The sequence below is a fragment of the Nuphar pumila genome, chromosome 6 (genome assembly GCF_984573655.1).
Source record: "Nuphar pumila chromosome 6, dmNupPumi1.hap1.1, whole genome shotgun sequence".
NCBI lineage: Eukaryota > Viridiplantae > Streptophyta > Magnoliopsida > Nymphaeales > Nymphaeaceae > Nuphar > Nuphar pumila.
Window position 1 is genome coordinate 33610951 of NC_143254.1, and position 16363 is coordinate 33627313.

At 37.2% G+C, this 16363-nt stretch overlaps 1 protein-coding gene across 1 annotated transcript in view; it reads left to right on the forward strand.

Moving 5' to 3' along the window:
• The window catches only part of LOC149834586 (SH3 domain-containing protein), a 39134-nt gene extending 23331 nt beyond the window's left edge, over positions 1 to 15803 (forward strand). The window contains exons 3-10 of the mRNA XM_090010199.1: positions 10770 to 10839; positions 11026 to 11171; positions 11354 to 11455; positions 11592 to 11789; positions 11873 to 11935; positions 12023 to 12112; positions 12199 to 12273; positions 15420 to 15803. Of these exons, the coding sequence (XP_089866325.1) occupies positions 10770 to 10839; positions 11026 to 11171; positions 11354 to 11455; positions 11592 to 11789; positions 11873 to 11935; positions 12023 to 12112; positions 12199 to 12273; positions 15420 to 15539 (864 nt within the window). The 3' untranslated portion in view covers positions 15540 to 15803. The remainder of the gene's footprint in view (positions 1 to 10769; positions 10840 to 11025; positions 11172 to 11353; positions 11456 to 11591; positions 11790 to 11872; positions 11936 to 12022; positions 12113 to 12198; positions 12274 to 15419) is intronic.
• The last annotated feature ends 560 nt before the right edge of the window (positions 15804 to 16363 follow it).

Here is a 16363-nt window from a genome sequence, read left to right on the forward strand (position 1 = left end):
CCTTTCGCTTATATCTTTTTTCGTGAAGACCAGGGAGTTTCAGACATGATTGAATCATGATAGTCAGCAGAACGCAGCAGGCTGGGTCGATCAGATTGCCAATCCTTTCGGTTCATCGATTTTGTCCTGTTGCGCCAAAGTACACAACAAGCAGAACGTGGGTAACAAGTCTTCAAACAAACACACCAGCAAAAAAAAAATTGGACCCCCGACCCACGCCGGGGGAACCCCCAGACCCCCTTATATATATATTTTACATTTTTTCCCCTGCCGCACCCCCGCATCCGGTTTTTTTGGAAGTGCCGAATCCCTGCACCCGCACCCGCACCCGCACCCGCACCCGCACCCGCACCCGCACCCATGTGACATAGCAGACTAATTATGCAGTAGAGATCATTGAACGATTAGGACTTTCAGATAAAAACAGGTTGACACTCACGAAGTCATAAATGCAAAAATGAAGAAAGATGATGGAGAACCTCTGCAAGATCCAACTCTATACAGACAAATGATTGAAAGTTTGTCTTATCTTTCTATTACTCGTTCTCATATCTTCCATGCTATTCACTTTGTTAGTCAATTTCAACATACTCCTACTATAGTACATATGAGTGCTGTAATGAGAATTATTAGATATATTAAGAATTCCATCAATCATGAATTATTTTTGTCCTCTTTCTCCCTAGAAGTCATTGCATATTCTGATTTTGACTGGGGAGGGGATGTGAATGATCGACGCTCAACCACTGGTTTATGTGTTTTTGTAGGTGATTCTCTAATTTTACGGCGATGCAAGAAACAACATAAGGTGTCTCTCTCTTCCACTAAAGTTGAGTATCGTGTCATGGTAACAACATCTGAGTTAGTATAACTGCGGCAACTACTGGAGGATTTGGGATCCACATCGCAGAACCCTTCAGATTATGCTGTGACAACAAGAGCGTTATATACATTGCAAGCAATCATACATTCTATGAGAGGACAAAACATATTGAAATGGATTGCTACTATGTTCATGAAGAATTCCAGAGAAAGACCATCACATTGTCTTATGCTCCATCAGAGTATCAACTAGCAGACTTCTTCACCAAAGCGCTCTCGTCACCTAGATTTCACTTCCTACTTGGCAAACTCTCAGTTGTTCCACCATGAGTTTGAGGGGGGTGTTAAGATATATATATATATATATATATATATATATATATATATATATATATATATATATATATATATATATATACTTGTGTAAACCGAAATACCCATCAAGGGTATTTCGGTCTTTTCCTGTAATAGGCATCAACCTATTAGGGGCTGACCTTTTTATTTTTTACTTTTTTACATTTTTATTTTTTGTATTTTTTGTCATTCTTTTTCAGAATGATGGGATAACTCTATATAGCTGTTGGAGCTGCCCCCAACGGTCACAAATGTGACTGCTGGGAGCAACCCAAAAGTCATATGGAGCTGCTCCCTTTAGCTCTCATTTGTATTATAAATAGGCATGTGTGGCCCTTGTATTTCTCACTCTCTTTCAAGAGTGCTTCTATGCAATAACAAAGATTATTTGACCCTTGTGTGGGTGGTTCAACTATTCGTATTCTACTTGATTGCAGTGTGTTCTTGCATGTTTATTGGATCGAATCCATTTCATTACACATACTACCCATAAAGAGGGAAAGAACCTTGGCATGACCTACTTCCCACTCTTTATAGGTCTTTTTGTATTCAAGCATAGCCTTTTCTCTTTCAATCCCTTATGACTTTCTTCTTTGGATTCACCATTGCTTCTAACAACCAATTTTGTAAGAATTGGTTGTGGTTCCAATGCGAATCCATCAACAAAATGCCACGAATCTTTACTCATGATAATTTTTTTTACCGCCACAACTCACATGTAGTTTTTTTCATCAAATTTGATGGGAACAACCGTTGCAATTTCTTTATCAGCCATAGTGGAGGAAAGAATAGAGAAAAGAAAGAGAAGAAAGAAGATAGCATGAAAAAAGTGCTGAAAAAGTTTGACTCGAAGCAACAAGCCAATGAACCAATGCCCCACAATCCCATGATCCTCCTCTTTACATATAAGCTTTCACCCAAGATCACCGAAGGCTCTAATACCATGTAATGAAATAAAAGTGCACAAATACAATGCCACAAAGTGGCTACCTAAGTCACACGGACGCACCCGCGTCGACACGCCCCGACACGGTGCGGCTTTGGACATGGGGCGGACATGGTCAACCAAGTGTTAGACTCGGTCAACGCATCGGGGCCGAGTCCATCCACATTTTGGACTTGGTCAACTTTGACCGAGTTTATTTTTGTCTATTTTTTAGGGCAAAAGACGTATAAAAACTAAAAAAAATTGATCTTTTTATATATATATTTTTAAATATACATATAGTAAAAAGATTATAAATATATACGTATATATTATTTTCTAACACCGTGTCCCCTAATGGGCACAACTTTGACCGAGTCTTATTATTGTTATATATATATATTTTAAAAATATATATACATATATATAGCCGAGTCCCCGTGTCCAAAATTTTTGAAATTATGCCGCACCCGTGTCGCACCCGTACCCGCACCCATGTGACATAGGTGGCTACAAAGGTGCACACACAAGTAAAAAAGCCTTTAATAGACCAAATACAAAAAGCCTTTAAGGGCTAACACATAATCTCTCAAAAGAGAGTAAGAACACAATTAAAAATATAGGCCTTTATTCAAATATGCTTGGAAACAAGCATCACATAATACAAGTGAGGGAGTGCCTTTATGTAGGCACTTCCATACACAAGGGCTAGCCCAACTAGCTCTTGGGCCGCCAGCTCCCAAAACATTCATTACATCAGTCAAAAAGGAAAAGTAAAGAAAATAAAAAAAGACAAAAAAAGAGTTGTCACTCCCTAGTGGACTGACACCTATTACAAGCTGAAATGACTGAAATACCTTGATGGGTATTTCAGTTTACAAACACAGTAAAAGATATATATATTTTATCAGTGAGTAGATACGCCTGTTGGAGCCTGTGGAAGCAGTTGGTAGGGAGTTTGATCTATAGTGTAGAGCAAGCTAAGGCACACAAATGGAGAGCTCCTTGAGGATCCTATAGTGTACAAGCAGTTGGTAGGGAGTTTGATCTATTTGACTATTTTTAAACCTGATATTACTTTTGCAATTCATATTTTGAGCCAGTTCATGAGTGATTCTAGGTCCACTCATCTAGCAGCAATGTGAGAATCATCAGATATGTCAGGGATACTATGCACTATGTCTTATTCTTCTTTGCTTCTTCTATATTGGAGAGCTTATTGTGATGAAGTCTTTGTTAAATAATGTAACATAATTTAATATGTAATCTCATAGTTTTAGTTTACTTTTAAGTTTAGTTAGGATTAGGTTAGTTTATTTAACTAGGTTAGGTTTCTTTTTCTTTTTTAGTTTAATTTTGGACTTATTTGGCTTTATGCTTTTTTGACCAAAGTCAAAAAGCATAAAGTAGAGAGAGCTGTTGGACTTCCAACAACTCTATTTAGAGCCGTTGGGAGCCCAACACTTCCTCGTTCCCTCTCTCTCCCTTGTATTATAAATATGGGGTGTTACCCCCTTGTAACTTACACTTTTGTAAAGCCCCCTTTTGGGACCCAACATATTGAAGTTGATATTTTTTTATGTTTGTGCATTTATATCCGTGCCTTTGTGCACTTGTGAGAGTTCTCATTTTATGCCTTTGTGCATTTGTATCCGTGCCTTTGTGAGAGTTCTCCTTTTATGCCTTTGTGCACACTTTGTGTTTCTAGTATTCTGTTTATACACAAAATCTCTTTTTATAGAGATTTTCACATGGTATCAGAGCAAGGTTGCTTGAGAAGGAAAATCTTGTGATTCTTCACAAAATTGAGTGCCTCGAAAAGCGTGCCTTCAATTTTTTCGAGATTGGCGTGAAGACTTCTCTTCATCAAATATTTTGGAAGATTACTACAACAAGTAAGAGTTAAAATATCTTTGTGGTACGTATTTTTCCCCTTCATCTTATCTATCTAATGGGTGAAAAAGACTCTCATTTCTCTCTTGGCTTTAAGCTCAATGGTTCTAATTATCATGTATGGGCCGAAAATATGGAAGCTCATATTAAAGGAAAGGGGCTTTTAGGGATATGTTCAAGGTTCCATAACGGAACCCGAACCAAAAATTACGATGGTTGAAAAAGGAGAAATCAAAATTCTTGAAGGAGAAGAAAGACAAAAGGATCTTGAAGAATATTCAAAGAAACATGTGGAATGAGAAATGAGAAACTTCAAAATCCTATCTTGGATCTTCTCATTCGTTGAAACCAAGATCAATGCCAACATCATCAAATTCAAGAAAGCCTCTAAAGCTTGGCATTATCTTGAAAAGATGTATACTTCACGAGACTTATCTCACAAGTACTATCTTCAAAAGAGGGCCTTGACCCTACAACAAAATGAGATGTCTATTCGTGAGTACTTTGCCGAATTATCCTCTATTTGAGATGAGCTTGTCATGCTTGAGCCCAAGTGGAGTGGCGAAGCTATTGAACTTAGATACAAGCAATTAGAGGAAGATCACTTCTTTAACTTGCTAAATGGTCTTCGACCCGAATTTGAACAAATTCGGTCCTCTCTTCTATCTTCTTTCACATCTCCTTCCATTGAAGATGTTATTACCAAGTTAAGTGGAGAGGAAACTCGTATGGGCATTAGCAAGCAAAATCCAAGTGTTCTTGCAATGCCCACAAATCAAGATGAATGTGATGGAGCTAATGCCGTGTCTAGGCTCGGCAACAACTTGAGGACATATAAACCTCCTCACTTTAAAAACCAAAATCAAGGATACAAAGGTGGTCAAGGCGGAAGAAGGGACAATAACAAAATTGTGTGCCACTTTTGCAAGGAACCCGGTCACATCAAACCGGTTTGTCCTAAATGGAAGAAACTACTTGCAATGGCAACCACATCTCAACCACAAAAAGAGGAATCTACAAATGAAGCTCTCTCTCTAAATCAAATTATAGAAGCTCTTCAACCTCTTAAGGGAGCTATTTCCAGTGCCGCCGTATCCACTCCTTCTCCTCCAGGTAAAACTTCTTGGCTTTTAGATTCGAGTGCATCTTTTCATATGTCTCCAAACATCTCTTCTCTTTCCGAATATTCTAAAAGTTTATCACCATATTTTGTTTTAACTGCGGATGACACTTCTCTTGAAATTAAGGGGATTGGAAACTTTGAAACTCAAAATTTTTTTATTCCCAAAATTAGATTTATACCTAAATCGAATTTGAACTTACTTTCCGTCTCTCAACTCTCGGACCTTGGATGTGACATTTAATTTTCATCTAATAAGTGTTTAATACAGGATCACCGGTCCAGGAAGTTGATTGGGGAAGGCTCTAGGAAGGGAGACTTGTACTATGTGGATTCTCTCCAAATCGCTAAAACCCTTTTTTGTAATGTGGCCCAACATAAAAATATAAATGTTTGACACAAAAGACATGGTCATCCCAACATCACCAAGTTATCCTATTTGCATTTTATTAAAAATCTTTATAAAAGTACTTTCTTTTGTAATGATTGTATTCTTGAAAAAATGAGAAGCTATGTCACATGGGTGCGGGTGCGGGCGCGGGTGCGGGTGCGGGGATTCGGCACTTCCAAAAAACCCGGGTGCGGGGGTGCGGCAGGGGCAAAAATGTAATATATATATATATATATATATATATATATATATATATATATATATATATATATATATATATATATATATATATATATATATATATATAAAGGGGGTCGGGGAATAAGGTTTTTTTTTTTATTTTGCAGCTGTCAGCAGCTGACAGACTGTCAGCAACTGACTCATCATAATTTTTTTTGAAAAAAAATTCGAGAAGCCCATTTGGGCAATTTTTTTTTTTAAAAAAAAATGGACCTTAATGATCCTGGGTGCGGTCAACGCACCCAGGATCGGGTTGACCGCACCCGGTGCGGCACCCGCACCCGCGTCGAGTCGCGTCGACGCGGGTGCGGCACCCTCCTAGCCGAATCCCTGTGACATAGATAAGAAGTATGCCTTTTGAACAAAGATCTATGTTTACTACAAAACCTTTTGAAATTGTTCATTCGGATGTTTGGGGACCGACACCCGTCATATCCAAGGGAGGCTTTGCCTATTATGTGATTTTTGTGAATGATTTTTCCCGATATTGTTGGATATATTTCCTTAAACATAAGCACAAAGTGTTTTCATGTTTTAAATCATATCATATGATAATTAAGAATCAATTTAATAGTAATTTAAAGATTTTTAGGACCGATTCCGGAGGCGAATATCTTTCCAATGAATTTAAGAAATATCTTGAAGACTATGGTATTGTCCATCAAAGATCGTATCCTAAGACCCCACAACAAAATGAGTTAGCCGAAAGGAAGCATAGGCATATCATTGAAACCACTAGAACCCTTTTTATTTCCCAAAGTATTCCAAAATTTTTTTGGGCCGAATCGGCTCTTGCTTCAGTTTATCTTATTAATCGTCTTCCATCCAAAAATTTAGATAAAATCTCTCCTTTCGAAACTCTATATGAAAAAGAACCCGATTATAATAGATTGAGAGTTTTTGGTTGTAAGTGCTTTGTCCTTACAGATAAGAATGATAAACTCTCACCTAAAGCCATTCCTTGTGCTTTTCTTGGCTACTCCGAAACCCAAAAAGGGTTTCGATGTTATGATACTAAAAATGATAAGTTATATGTCTTAAGGAATGTAACATTTTTGGAAAATGATAGTGGTTTTGAAAAGAATGAATCTCATTTAGAAAATGCTGACTATTTCTTTCTCTATGATCTTTTATCTAAAGATGATGATATCTCTAGTGATGATGAATCAACATATAATAGTGACAATGTAGTGGTTGAAATCAACAATAACTCTAATCCTACTACCTCTCAAGAGGAAAATATAACTAGAGACCCTATCACCTATACTCATAGAGATAGACTCTCCTTTAGAAGTGCTATTGAGCAATATAGTGAACCTAGCGAATCTATCCCCCCACATGGTTCAAACCCTAATAGAACCGAGAGAACTAGAAGAACTCCCTCTAGATTCGTATCTTTTGATTCTTTCTCTCCTAAATATCGGGCTTGCTTAAGTGCCATTCACTCATATTTTGAACCGAATTTTTTTGAAGATGCCAAACGATGTATTGAATGGAGAGAAGCCATGGAGAATGAACTCAAAGCGCTTAGGAAAGCCAACACTTGGGAATTTCAAACGCTTCCCAGTGAAAATAAAACTATACAATGCCGATGGGTGTTCAAAGTCAAAACCAAGAGTGATAGATCTCTTGAGAGGTATAAAGCTCGTCTTGTAGCTAAAGGGTATAGTCAAGAATACGAGATTGACTATGAAGAGACATTTGCTCCAGTAGCTCGTATGGTTACTGTCGGATGTCTCATCACCATTGCTTTCATTAGAAAATGGAATATTTACCAAATGGATGTCAAAAATGCCTTTCTAAATGGTGATCTTAATGAAGAAGTCTACATGGATGCTCCATTTGGTATGAAAATTCCTAAAAATAAAGTTCTTTGTCTTGGTAAAACTCTTTATGGCTTGAAACAAGCTCCCAAGGCTTGGCACGATAGGTTTAAAAATGTAATGATTGAAAATGGTTTTACTTCATGCTATACTGACACTGCATTGTTTGTTAAGAAATCTGACGTAGAGATTGTTATATTACTGTTATATGTTGATGATATGTTAATAACAGGTGATGATGTCAAAGGAATCAAGAGCAGTAAATCTATCCTGACTTCAAAATTTGAAATGTCAGACTTAGGAAGTCTGACATATTTTTTGGAAATTAAGGTTGCTTATTCTCACAGAGGCTATTTTTTGTCTCAAACTAAACTTGCTTGTTAGATTCTTGACAGATCAGGAATCACAGATGACAAGGTCTGTGAAACTCCTGAAATAGTAGGCTCAAAGATGAAGATTGATGATGAGATTCTCCTAAAAGATCCCACACCTTACTGACAACTGGTTGGATCTTTAACGTATCTCAGCATTACGAGGACTGATATTTCTCATGCAGTACATGTTGCTAGTCAGTTTCAACATGCACCTACTTCAGTTCATATGAGCGCCATTCTCCGCATCATCAGATACATAAAAGGTACAGTAAACAATGGGGTATTTCTATCTTCTTCTGAATTGAATTTAATTGTTTATACTAACTCTGATTGAGGAGGTGACCCAAATAACCGTCACTCCACCACTGGTTTTTGTATTATTTTAGGTGGATCTTTAATTTCTTGGAGATGCAAGAAACAACATAACGTCTCACTTTCATCCACAAAAGCCGAATATAGAGACATGACATCTACTACCATGGAGATTGTTTGGATTCGCAACTTGCTGGAAGATATGAATATTCAAGTTCAAGGGCTCACAAAATTATGTTGTGATAATAAAAGTGCAATTTATATTGCCAAAAATCATACATTTCATGAGCGTACGAAGCACATTGAGATGGACTGCAACTATGTTTGTGAAGAATACTTAAGAATAACCATAGACCTTCCATATGTTACATCAGAATACCTACTAGCAAACTTCTTCACCAAAGCGCTGTGCTCTCCAAGATTTAACTTCCTTCTTGGCAAACTTTCGGTTATGTCACCCTAAGTTTGAGGGGGGTGTTAAATAATGTAACATAATTTAATATGTAATCTCATAGTTTTAGTTTACTTTTAAGTTTAGTTAGGATTAGGTTAGTTTATTTAACTAGGTTAGGTTTCTTTTTTAGTTTAGTTTTGGACTTATTTGGCTTTATGCTTTTTTGACCAAAGTCAAAAAGCATAAAGTAGAGAGAGCTGTTGGACTCCCAACAGCTCTATTTAGAGCCGTTGGGAGCCCAACACTCCCTCATTCCCTCTCTCCCTTGTATTATAAATATGGGGTGTTACCCCCTTTAACTTACACTTTTGTAAAGCCCCCTTTTGGGACCCAACATATTGAAGTTGATATTTTTTTACGTTTGTGCATTTGTATCCGTGCCTTTGTGCACTTGTGAGAGTTCTCCTTTTATGCCTTTGTGCATACTTTGTGTTTCTAGTATTGTGTTTATACACAAAATCTCTTTTTATAGAGATTTTCAGTCTTTGGAGGAGTGTCTGGAGACAGACAATCCACTTCGGGGTCTTGTGTGTTTTTGGGAGACTCTCTTATGTCATGGTCCATGGAAGAGTAAGAAGCAGTAGAAAATTGCCTTGTCCACAGTTGAAGCTGAATATAGAGCAACCATTCAAGTCATTGTAAAGGTACTATGGTTGAGATAGCTGTTAGAGGATATGGGAGTGAAGATAAAAGAGGTGACCTCATCACATTGTGACAATCAAATTACCATTCATATAGCCAAAAATCCTGAGTTTCGTTAGAAAAAAAGCACATTGAGATATATTATCATTTTACTTGCCAAGCTTATTTGGAATGAGTCGTCTCATTATTATGTATTGGAACAACCAATCAGATTGCACATTGTTTCAACAAAAGTTTTTCATTCAGAGCGTTTCAAAAATTCCTCTTCAAACTTGGAATCATTGTGTTTACATCATCTTAAATTTGAGGTGCAAGTGTTGAAGAATGTGTGTGTTTATGGCGTATTTCCTATGTGGGCAATATCCACTCATGTAATACTATGTAATTATAGTACATTGTCATTCTTTAGTGTTCAGGCAATGCAAGAGGACCATTTTGGTCCAGAACAGTCAGAGTTGCAGGAAAGGGGAGTTGACTCTATATTCTGTTGTATTCTCTCATTTTCTTTATGGAATGAAGTTTCTCTTCATATGCTCCCTTTGTGTGTGTTCTCTTTGTGCCTTCATTTGTTGTTTTGATATTGGGTATGAGCATTATGCTTAGCTCAGCTTTCAAGGATGTGTTACTCCTTTACTCAGTCTAGATAGCCTAAACTAAGGGCATGGAGTAGTAGACTCCTATCTATACACTTTTTTATCTGGGATTTGAGATTAAAGATTTAGATCCAGGTGTTGTGCAGGTGGCCTCTCTTGATTAGCTGGATTTTTAGGTGTCAACAGCTGATTGGTTTATCTAGTGCCTACGGGCAGTTTTTATGTGGTTCTGAGATTTTGGCAGATGGTATCAATGTATCCTAAAGGTCTTGGCAAGTTGTTTTAGGAATAACCATCTTCCGTACGCAAAATGGTGCAAAAAAAGGTAAGGTTGTGTTTATAATGAAGGGAAACTAGGAAATGTAATAACAAAAGGATTAGAAGAGGGAAAGAGGGAAAAAGAATGAAGGAAGAAAAGGACTCATGAGATTTTCATGTGAAAAGGAAATATAATGGAAAGAGAAGAATTAAAGCAAGGGCACATGCACATACCAGGAATTGATTGTGTAGGATAATGCCAAGATTTCTGATGCCACAGAATTTTAGGATTTCTTGAGTCATAGTTAAAAAGAAAGAAGTGACATTTAATTCTCCTCTAATCTGTTGGGCCACATAACATACTTAATGCCCGGATAAAGTATAATACAAGCAATCATTCCATAAGACAAATTTTGGCCATAGCAGATTTTATAACTTTGGGTGCAAAAAATGACCTCGATGACATGATTTACTTCAGAAATGTTGAAGGCAGATAGCAATTAGCTTTTCTAATGGGGTCCAAACTGCCATTTTTTCTCTGTAAAGATTTTCTTTTAATGCATCGCAGGAATTTCAGAGAGAAATTGTTCGGGCTACTGAAGCTATTACATCCGTAGGATGTAAGAGAAATGAAGTAGGCAAGTTGATCACAACTTTGATTTACTTTTTATAGTTGAGGGTTTCATAAAGGTAACCTGCAGCATGAATTCTGAAAATAAATTTTGTATTCAGGGTGTTAATTCTATGACTGATAAGAGGTTTTCTTCAAATATTTGAAAATTACTGTTGTGTTTCGAATATGATGGATGAATCATGTTTTTCAGAATCAAAATTGTCAGAAGAATGCTCTAAATATGGTGTAGAGGTAACTGATAATGCATTACTTGCAAACGCTTCCTCCTTGTATGGTGAAGCTTGCACTAATGTGGTTAGAGAAACTGAAGAATTGAACAGAGTTTTGTCCTTGGAGGTAAGATCAAGTCCTTTTTAGTGGACCTGCTTATGAATCACAACTCTGTAGATCATCTATATTGTAGTTTTTGATTTTTCAAGGCTTCACGGCTATGTGCAAACTGCTTGGCATAATTTTTAAAAGTAAATGCATGGTTATGTCTTCAACAAGTCTGTTCATGTCATTCACATTGTTTTCAGATTATAGAGCCCCTAAAAGCAATGGCCACAGGTACTCCTTTAGAAGATGCTCGGCATCTTGCTCAACGTTATAGTCGAATGAGACATGAAGCTGAGTTGCAGGCAATTAAAATTTGAGTTTCCTGTTAAAGATAATTCCTAAAACATCAATTATATCTGATCATTTCTGATGGTAATTGGTCATAGCATCATTGCTATACTGATTTTATATTTTAAATTTATATAACAAATTAAATAGGCAGCAGAAGTTTCAAAAAGGCAAGCAAGAGTTAAAGAGATTCCCAGTACTGAGAATGTTGTTAAGTTGAAAGCATCTGAATCCAAAATGCATGAAATAAAAGCAAACATGGCAGTTCTAGGAAAGGAAGCTGCAGCCGCACTTGCTGCAGTTGAAGCTCAACAGCAGAGACTGACACACCAACGTCTACTTTCCTTGGTATGAATTTGTATAAATGTTGGTTTATTGATCTGACAATTACTCTTTTAGCATATTTATCCAATCAATAATTTCTTTTCAAGGTTAATGCAGAAAAAAGTTATCACCGTCGAGTAGCTGTACTTCTTGATGAGGTGGAAGCAGAGGTTGGTTGAAGCTGTTTCCTTCCTTTCATATTTCAACCTTGTCTTAATTTTCAGTGTGCATTGTATAAAAGATGCTTTCCCCTACAGATGATTTCAGAAAAACAGCGCAAGGAATCTGCTCCTCCTATCTTTCCATCAGAGAGCAGTTCAGAGAAGACACTGTATTTTGGGGCACAAGTATGGTTTTGAGATTTGAATCTGGATTTAGACTAAATTTTTGCATTTATCCAATGACATAGCTTTACACTTTTCCAACATTTCAGGCTATGCTTGCATTCATTGCTGAGTCAGAGAAGGAGCTAAGCTTGGAGGTCGGTGATTATGTTGTTGTTCGGCAGGTTGTATTTCTTAACCATGATCCTTTAAATTATAGTGGTGTTAGTTGAGCTAAACCTTTTAAAAGGTGCCTGCCTTAAGGAGAGAGGTGACTGCCTAAGGCTAGGTGCTGCAATTTTACACCATCTCTTTCTTAGTGGTGCAATTGCAATTTATATGAAGCTTACTCTCTCTCTCTCTCTATATATATATATACATATATATACATATGTATATGTGTGTGTGATGTATACATACATACATACATACATACATACATACATACATACATACATACATACATTCATGCATATATCTATTATTAGATAGTATTGGATGAATATGCTCAAGAGTAACCTAGAAGATGTGTGAAGCCATGGCTAGGGAGACGTGCAGTGGATAGATTCTATTGGGAGAAGGGGAAAGGAGAGATTGAAAGGACGTCCAACATAAGGATTAGGGCTGGGACGTCTCCTCTTTTATATTAAACATGATGGAAAATTACATTACTGCCATTACATAAGAGGGTTTTAACTTGAAAGGCAAATATATCATCATCAAGCATTATAAATAGAAACTGTCAATACAAAACATGTTATACACGATTCCTTAACATGCCCCTTCAAACTGTGCATGGGTAAGAACCATGGACAGTGTGCCTTTTAAAAGTCAATCCCTGCCAATGGTGAGCAACTTGGTAAATAAGTCTGCAATCTGATCTTCCCTATGAATGAACTTAGGCTGTATCTCTTTGTCCTCAACCTTTTCTCCCACAAAGTTCTGGTCTAGTTCTACATGTTTCATCTTCTTATGTTGAGCTGGATTGGTAGATATTACGATTGTGCTCTTGTTGTCACAGTAGAGAATTGAACAAGTAATTTTTCAATGCAAACTGACTAAAAGATGTCGTATCCAAGACATCTCGGTTGTGACCACAGCCATGGCACGATACTCAGCCATCGTACTAGATCTGGCTACCGTTCTTTGCCTTTTGCTTTCTTAAAAGACCAAATGAGAGCATAAGTAAACTCCATAGCCTGTAACTGATCTGCGCGTGATTGGATCACTACCCTAGTCCATGTTTGAATAGGCCACGACACTAACAGGAATGTCTGAGACGATCTATGAAGGTCTTCTATAGACGAGGCTATCTAATATGATACCTTTAATATATCTTAAAATTCTCTTTATGACCTCCTTGTCTTTTTTATGGCACATGCATAAACTAGGAAACTTGGTTTACAGCGTAAACCAGATTTGGATGTGTGAACATCAAATACTGAAGGGAACCAAATAAACTTTTGAATTTCTTAGGCTTCGTCAACGTCCACGTTCCCTGCATGTCCACGTTCTCGTCCTCCTCGCATTCCTCCATGTCCTCTTCCATATTGCGATTCAGAGGGTTATCAGTTGCGGCTGAATTCCCTTCTGATGCTCCAAACATATTCATTTCGAATTTAAGCAGCTTAGGCCGCAATGCTTCAAAACTCAGCAACTCTGGGAAGCAAGACAACATGGTGCAAAAAGCGCTATACTCCGGTCCAAGCTCATTAAGTGCCTGCTGCACTTTATCATTCTTTGAAACTTCACAACTGACCATAGCAAGTTGATCGATAATTTGCTTCATCTTGTTCAAATACTCCATTATAGTCATGGAGCCCTTGAGATTATGAAACTCTCTTTTAAAGAACATAACTCTCGCTTCTGACACTTGAGAGTATGTTTGAACCAACTTCGCCCAAAGCTCAATAGTTGTGCAGTCATCAGGAATACTAATCAGTACTTTATGAGATAAAGTGGATTGGATATAGGCCACAAGTGCTTGATCACGCTTCATCCAAGACACAAAATCTGGATTCCAAACATGAGTAGAAACAACAACCCCTTGATCATCCTTCTTTTCCTGCATGATAAATTCTGGTGGGATCAGGACTAATCCATCCAGATGACCCGAAAGGTCTTGGCTGCGGATAAAGGGAATGGTTTGTTTCTTCCATGTGAGGAAATTGGTATGTGTAAGTTTTTCAGAGACAAGCTAATTTATAAAACTTGTAGAAATAATAGAAGATGATGAAGAGTCCATTATGGAAAACTTAAGAGAAATCAAGGATTTAAGGAAGAAAGCAACAGGTTTATACCCAAATAAGCTACTGAAAAATAATGAACTGAGAATATATGAAGAATATTAATATTCAGCAATAAACTGGTCTTAAGTCTTTTTTGCTGATCAGATACAGTTACGAAACTGAAATTGATTCAGCTGCTGGGGTTGGTTTTTGAAGAAGTTTGGAAGAAATGAGATTAAAGAAGGAAATAGGGAGAGATATTCACGCGAAAATCGATTTAGCAACAAAAGAGATGCATAAATCAATATGTAGGGTAAAAGAAAACCCCAAACCAGAGAAAAGTAAATAATTTTAGGGTATATGAAAACCCAAACCGAGAAAGGAGATTTTTAAGAACAAAAATGAATATTTAGGGTTTTAGGAGAGAATATCAAGAAAAAGAATGAAATAAATAAGATAGAACGATGAAAGAAAGATACAAGAAGATAGAACAGAGAAAAGAAGCAGCCAAGCCTTTGATCTCACTAAACAATATAGAATCAAACACACTCTGATACCATGTTAATCAGGCAATGCGACCAGCATAGAAGGGGACAAGAGGAAAAGAGGAGAAAGGGAGAGAGGCTGCAGCAACCCAAAACCTCAATCACCCTTGACGTGTGGGATTCTTTCTCTTATTATATGAACAAGAGTAAAGAAGGAATGTAAATACAATACAAATAACGTCTTTCATGAAGGGACGTGGATCTGGATGCAGTTATGAATCTGGATCTAGATCCATAACACATCATGTCTCAATAGTAGTATGATTCTATATGCAATTTTCTTGTGCGTGTGTGTGTGTTATATGTACTGTCTGCCTGTTCCATGTGGCACTGTTGCGTACATGTGGATAAGAGTTTTGCATTATATAATATGTATAATAAATAATATTGTAATGTCATCACTTGGCTTCGGACTAAAATTAGACCTGTGTTTGCTCTTTTGACTTAGATGGAAAGTTGTCACATGATATTGTATTATAATTAACTTGGTATTGATGCTTAAAGTCTATTGTTTTTATGTGATCCACGTCTAATGAGATCTTGTTTCTTACTGAACAGGTGAGCCCATCAGGATGGTCAGAGGGGGAATGTAAAGGCAGAGCAGGCTGGTTTCCATCTGCTTATGTTGAGAAACGTCAGGAGTTTCCAGCAAATAAAGCAGCTGCTGAAGTGTTCTAGTTGATGTAATCTGGATTGCAGGAATTTACCGCCTATCAATTCATGTGTGCCTGGATCATTGTCGGCGTTGGTAAGGTTCATGTGCCATAACACCAATCATCCCTTAGCATTGCATCTATTCCTAGGTTATATATTACACTTGATAAGTGATGATTTCTGAATAAATTCCATGGTTTGTATTTTACTTCTTGTTTCCAGCATGTGCAGTGAACTCTTGTTGATTGGTTTACTTGTCATTCACCTAATAAACATCACCTTTTTTTCCCTCACTCTTGTTCTTTAAGACTTAAGAGACTAGCTTGTTTTATGTTTGGGATTTTCTCCCTCAGAGAGAGAGAGAGAGAGAGAGAGAGAGAGTCTTTCTACAAGATCTACTCTGATGCTTAATATCTATCCTAGAACAAAATTTAGTGAAGGGCTGACATCAAGTGAGTTTCCTGTAGAGCATTTTTTTTCCAGTTGTCCACTGTTTGGGCAGGTTTAAGAAAGAAAATTCATTCCGCCGCTTCTAATCTGTTCAATCGTCAGCTTGGTTGTTCGTTTTATCCATTGCCATTCCTCTCCATTAGCCATCTACATTCTCTTTATTAGTTAGGCTTTAGGCTCCACACGAAGAAAGAAACCTGATAGCCTTTTGATGTTTCAAAAGATTTACATGACTTTCTGATCCATCACTGTAATCAGTTGTGGGACGAGTAGTTCACAGCTAGCCAGCCTTCTGTAACCTTAAACTGCTCAAGTTGTGATTAATAGTTAGTGAAGGGCATATAAGAAGGGTCAGTTCAGTTTTTAGCCTGCTTTGTTGGCCATGACACTTGCTTATG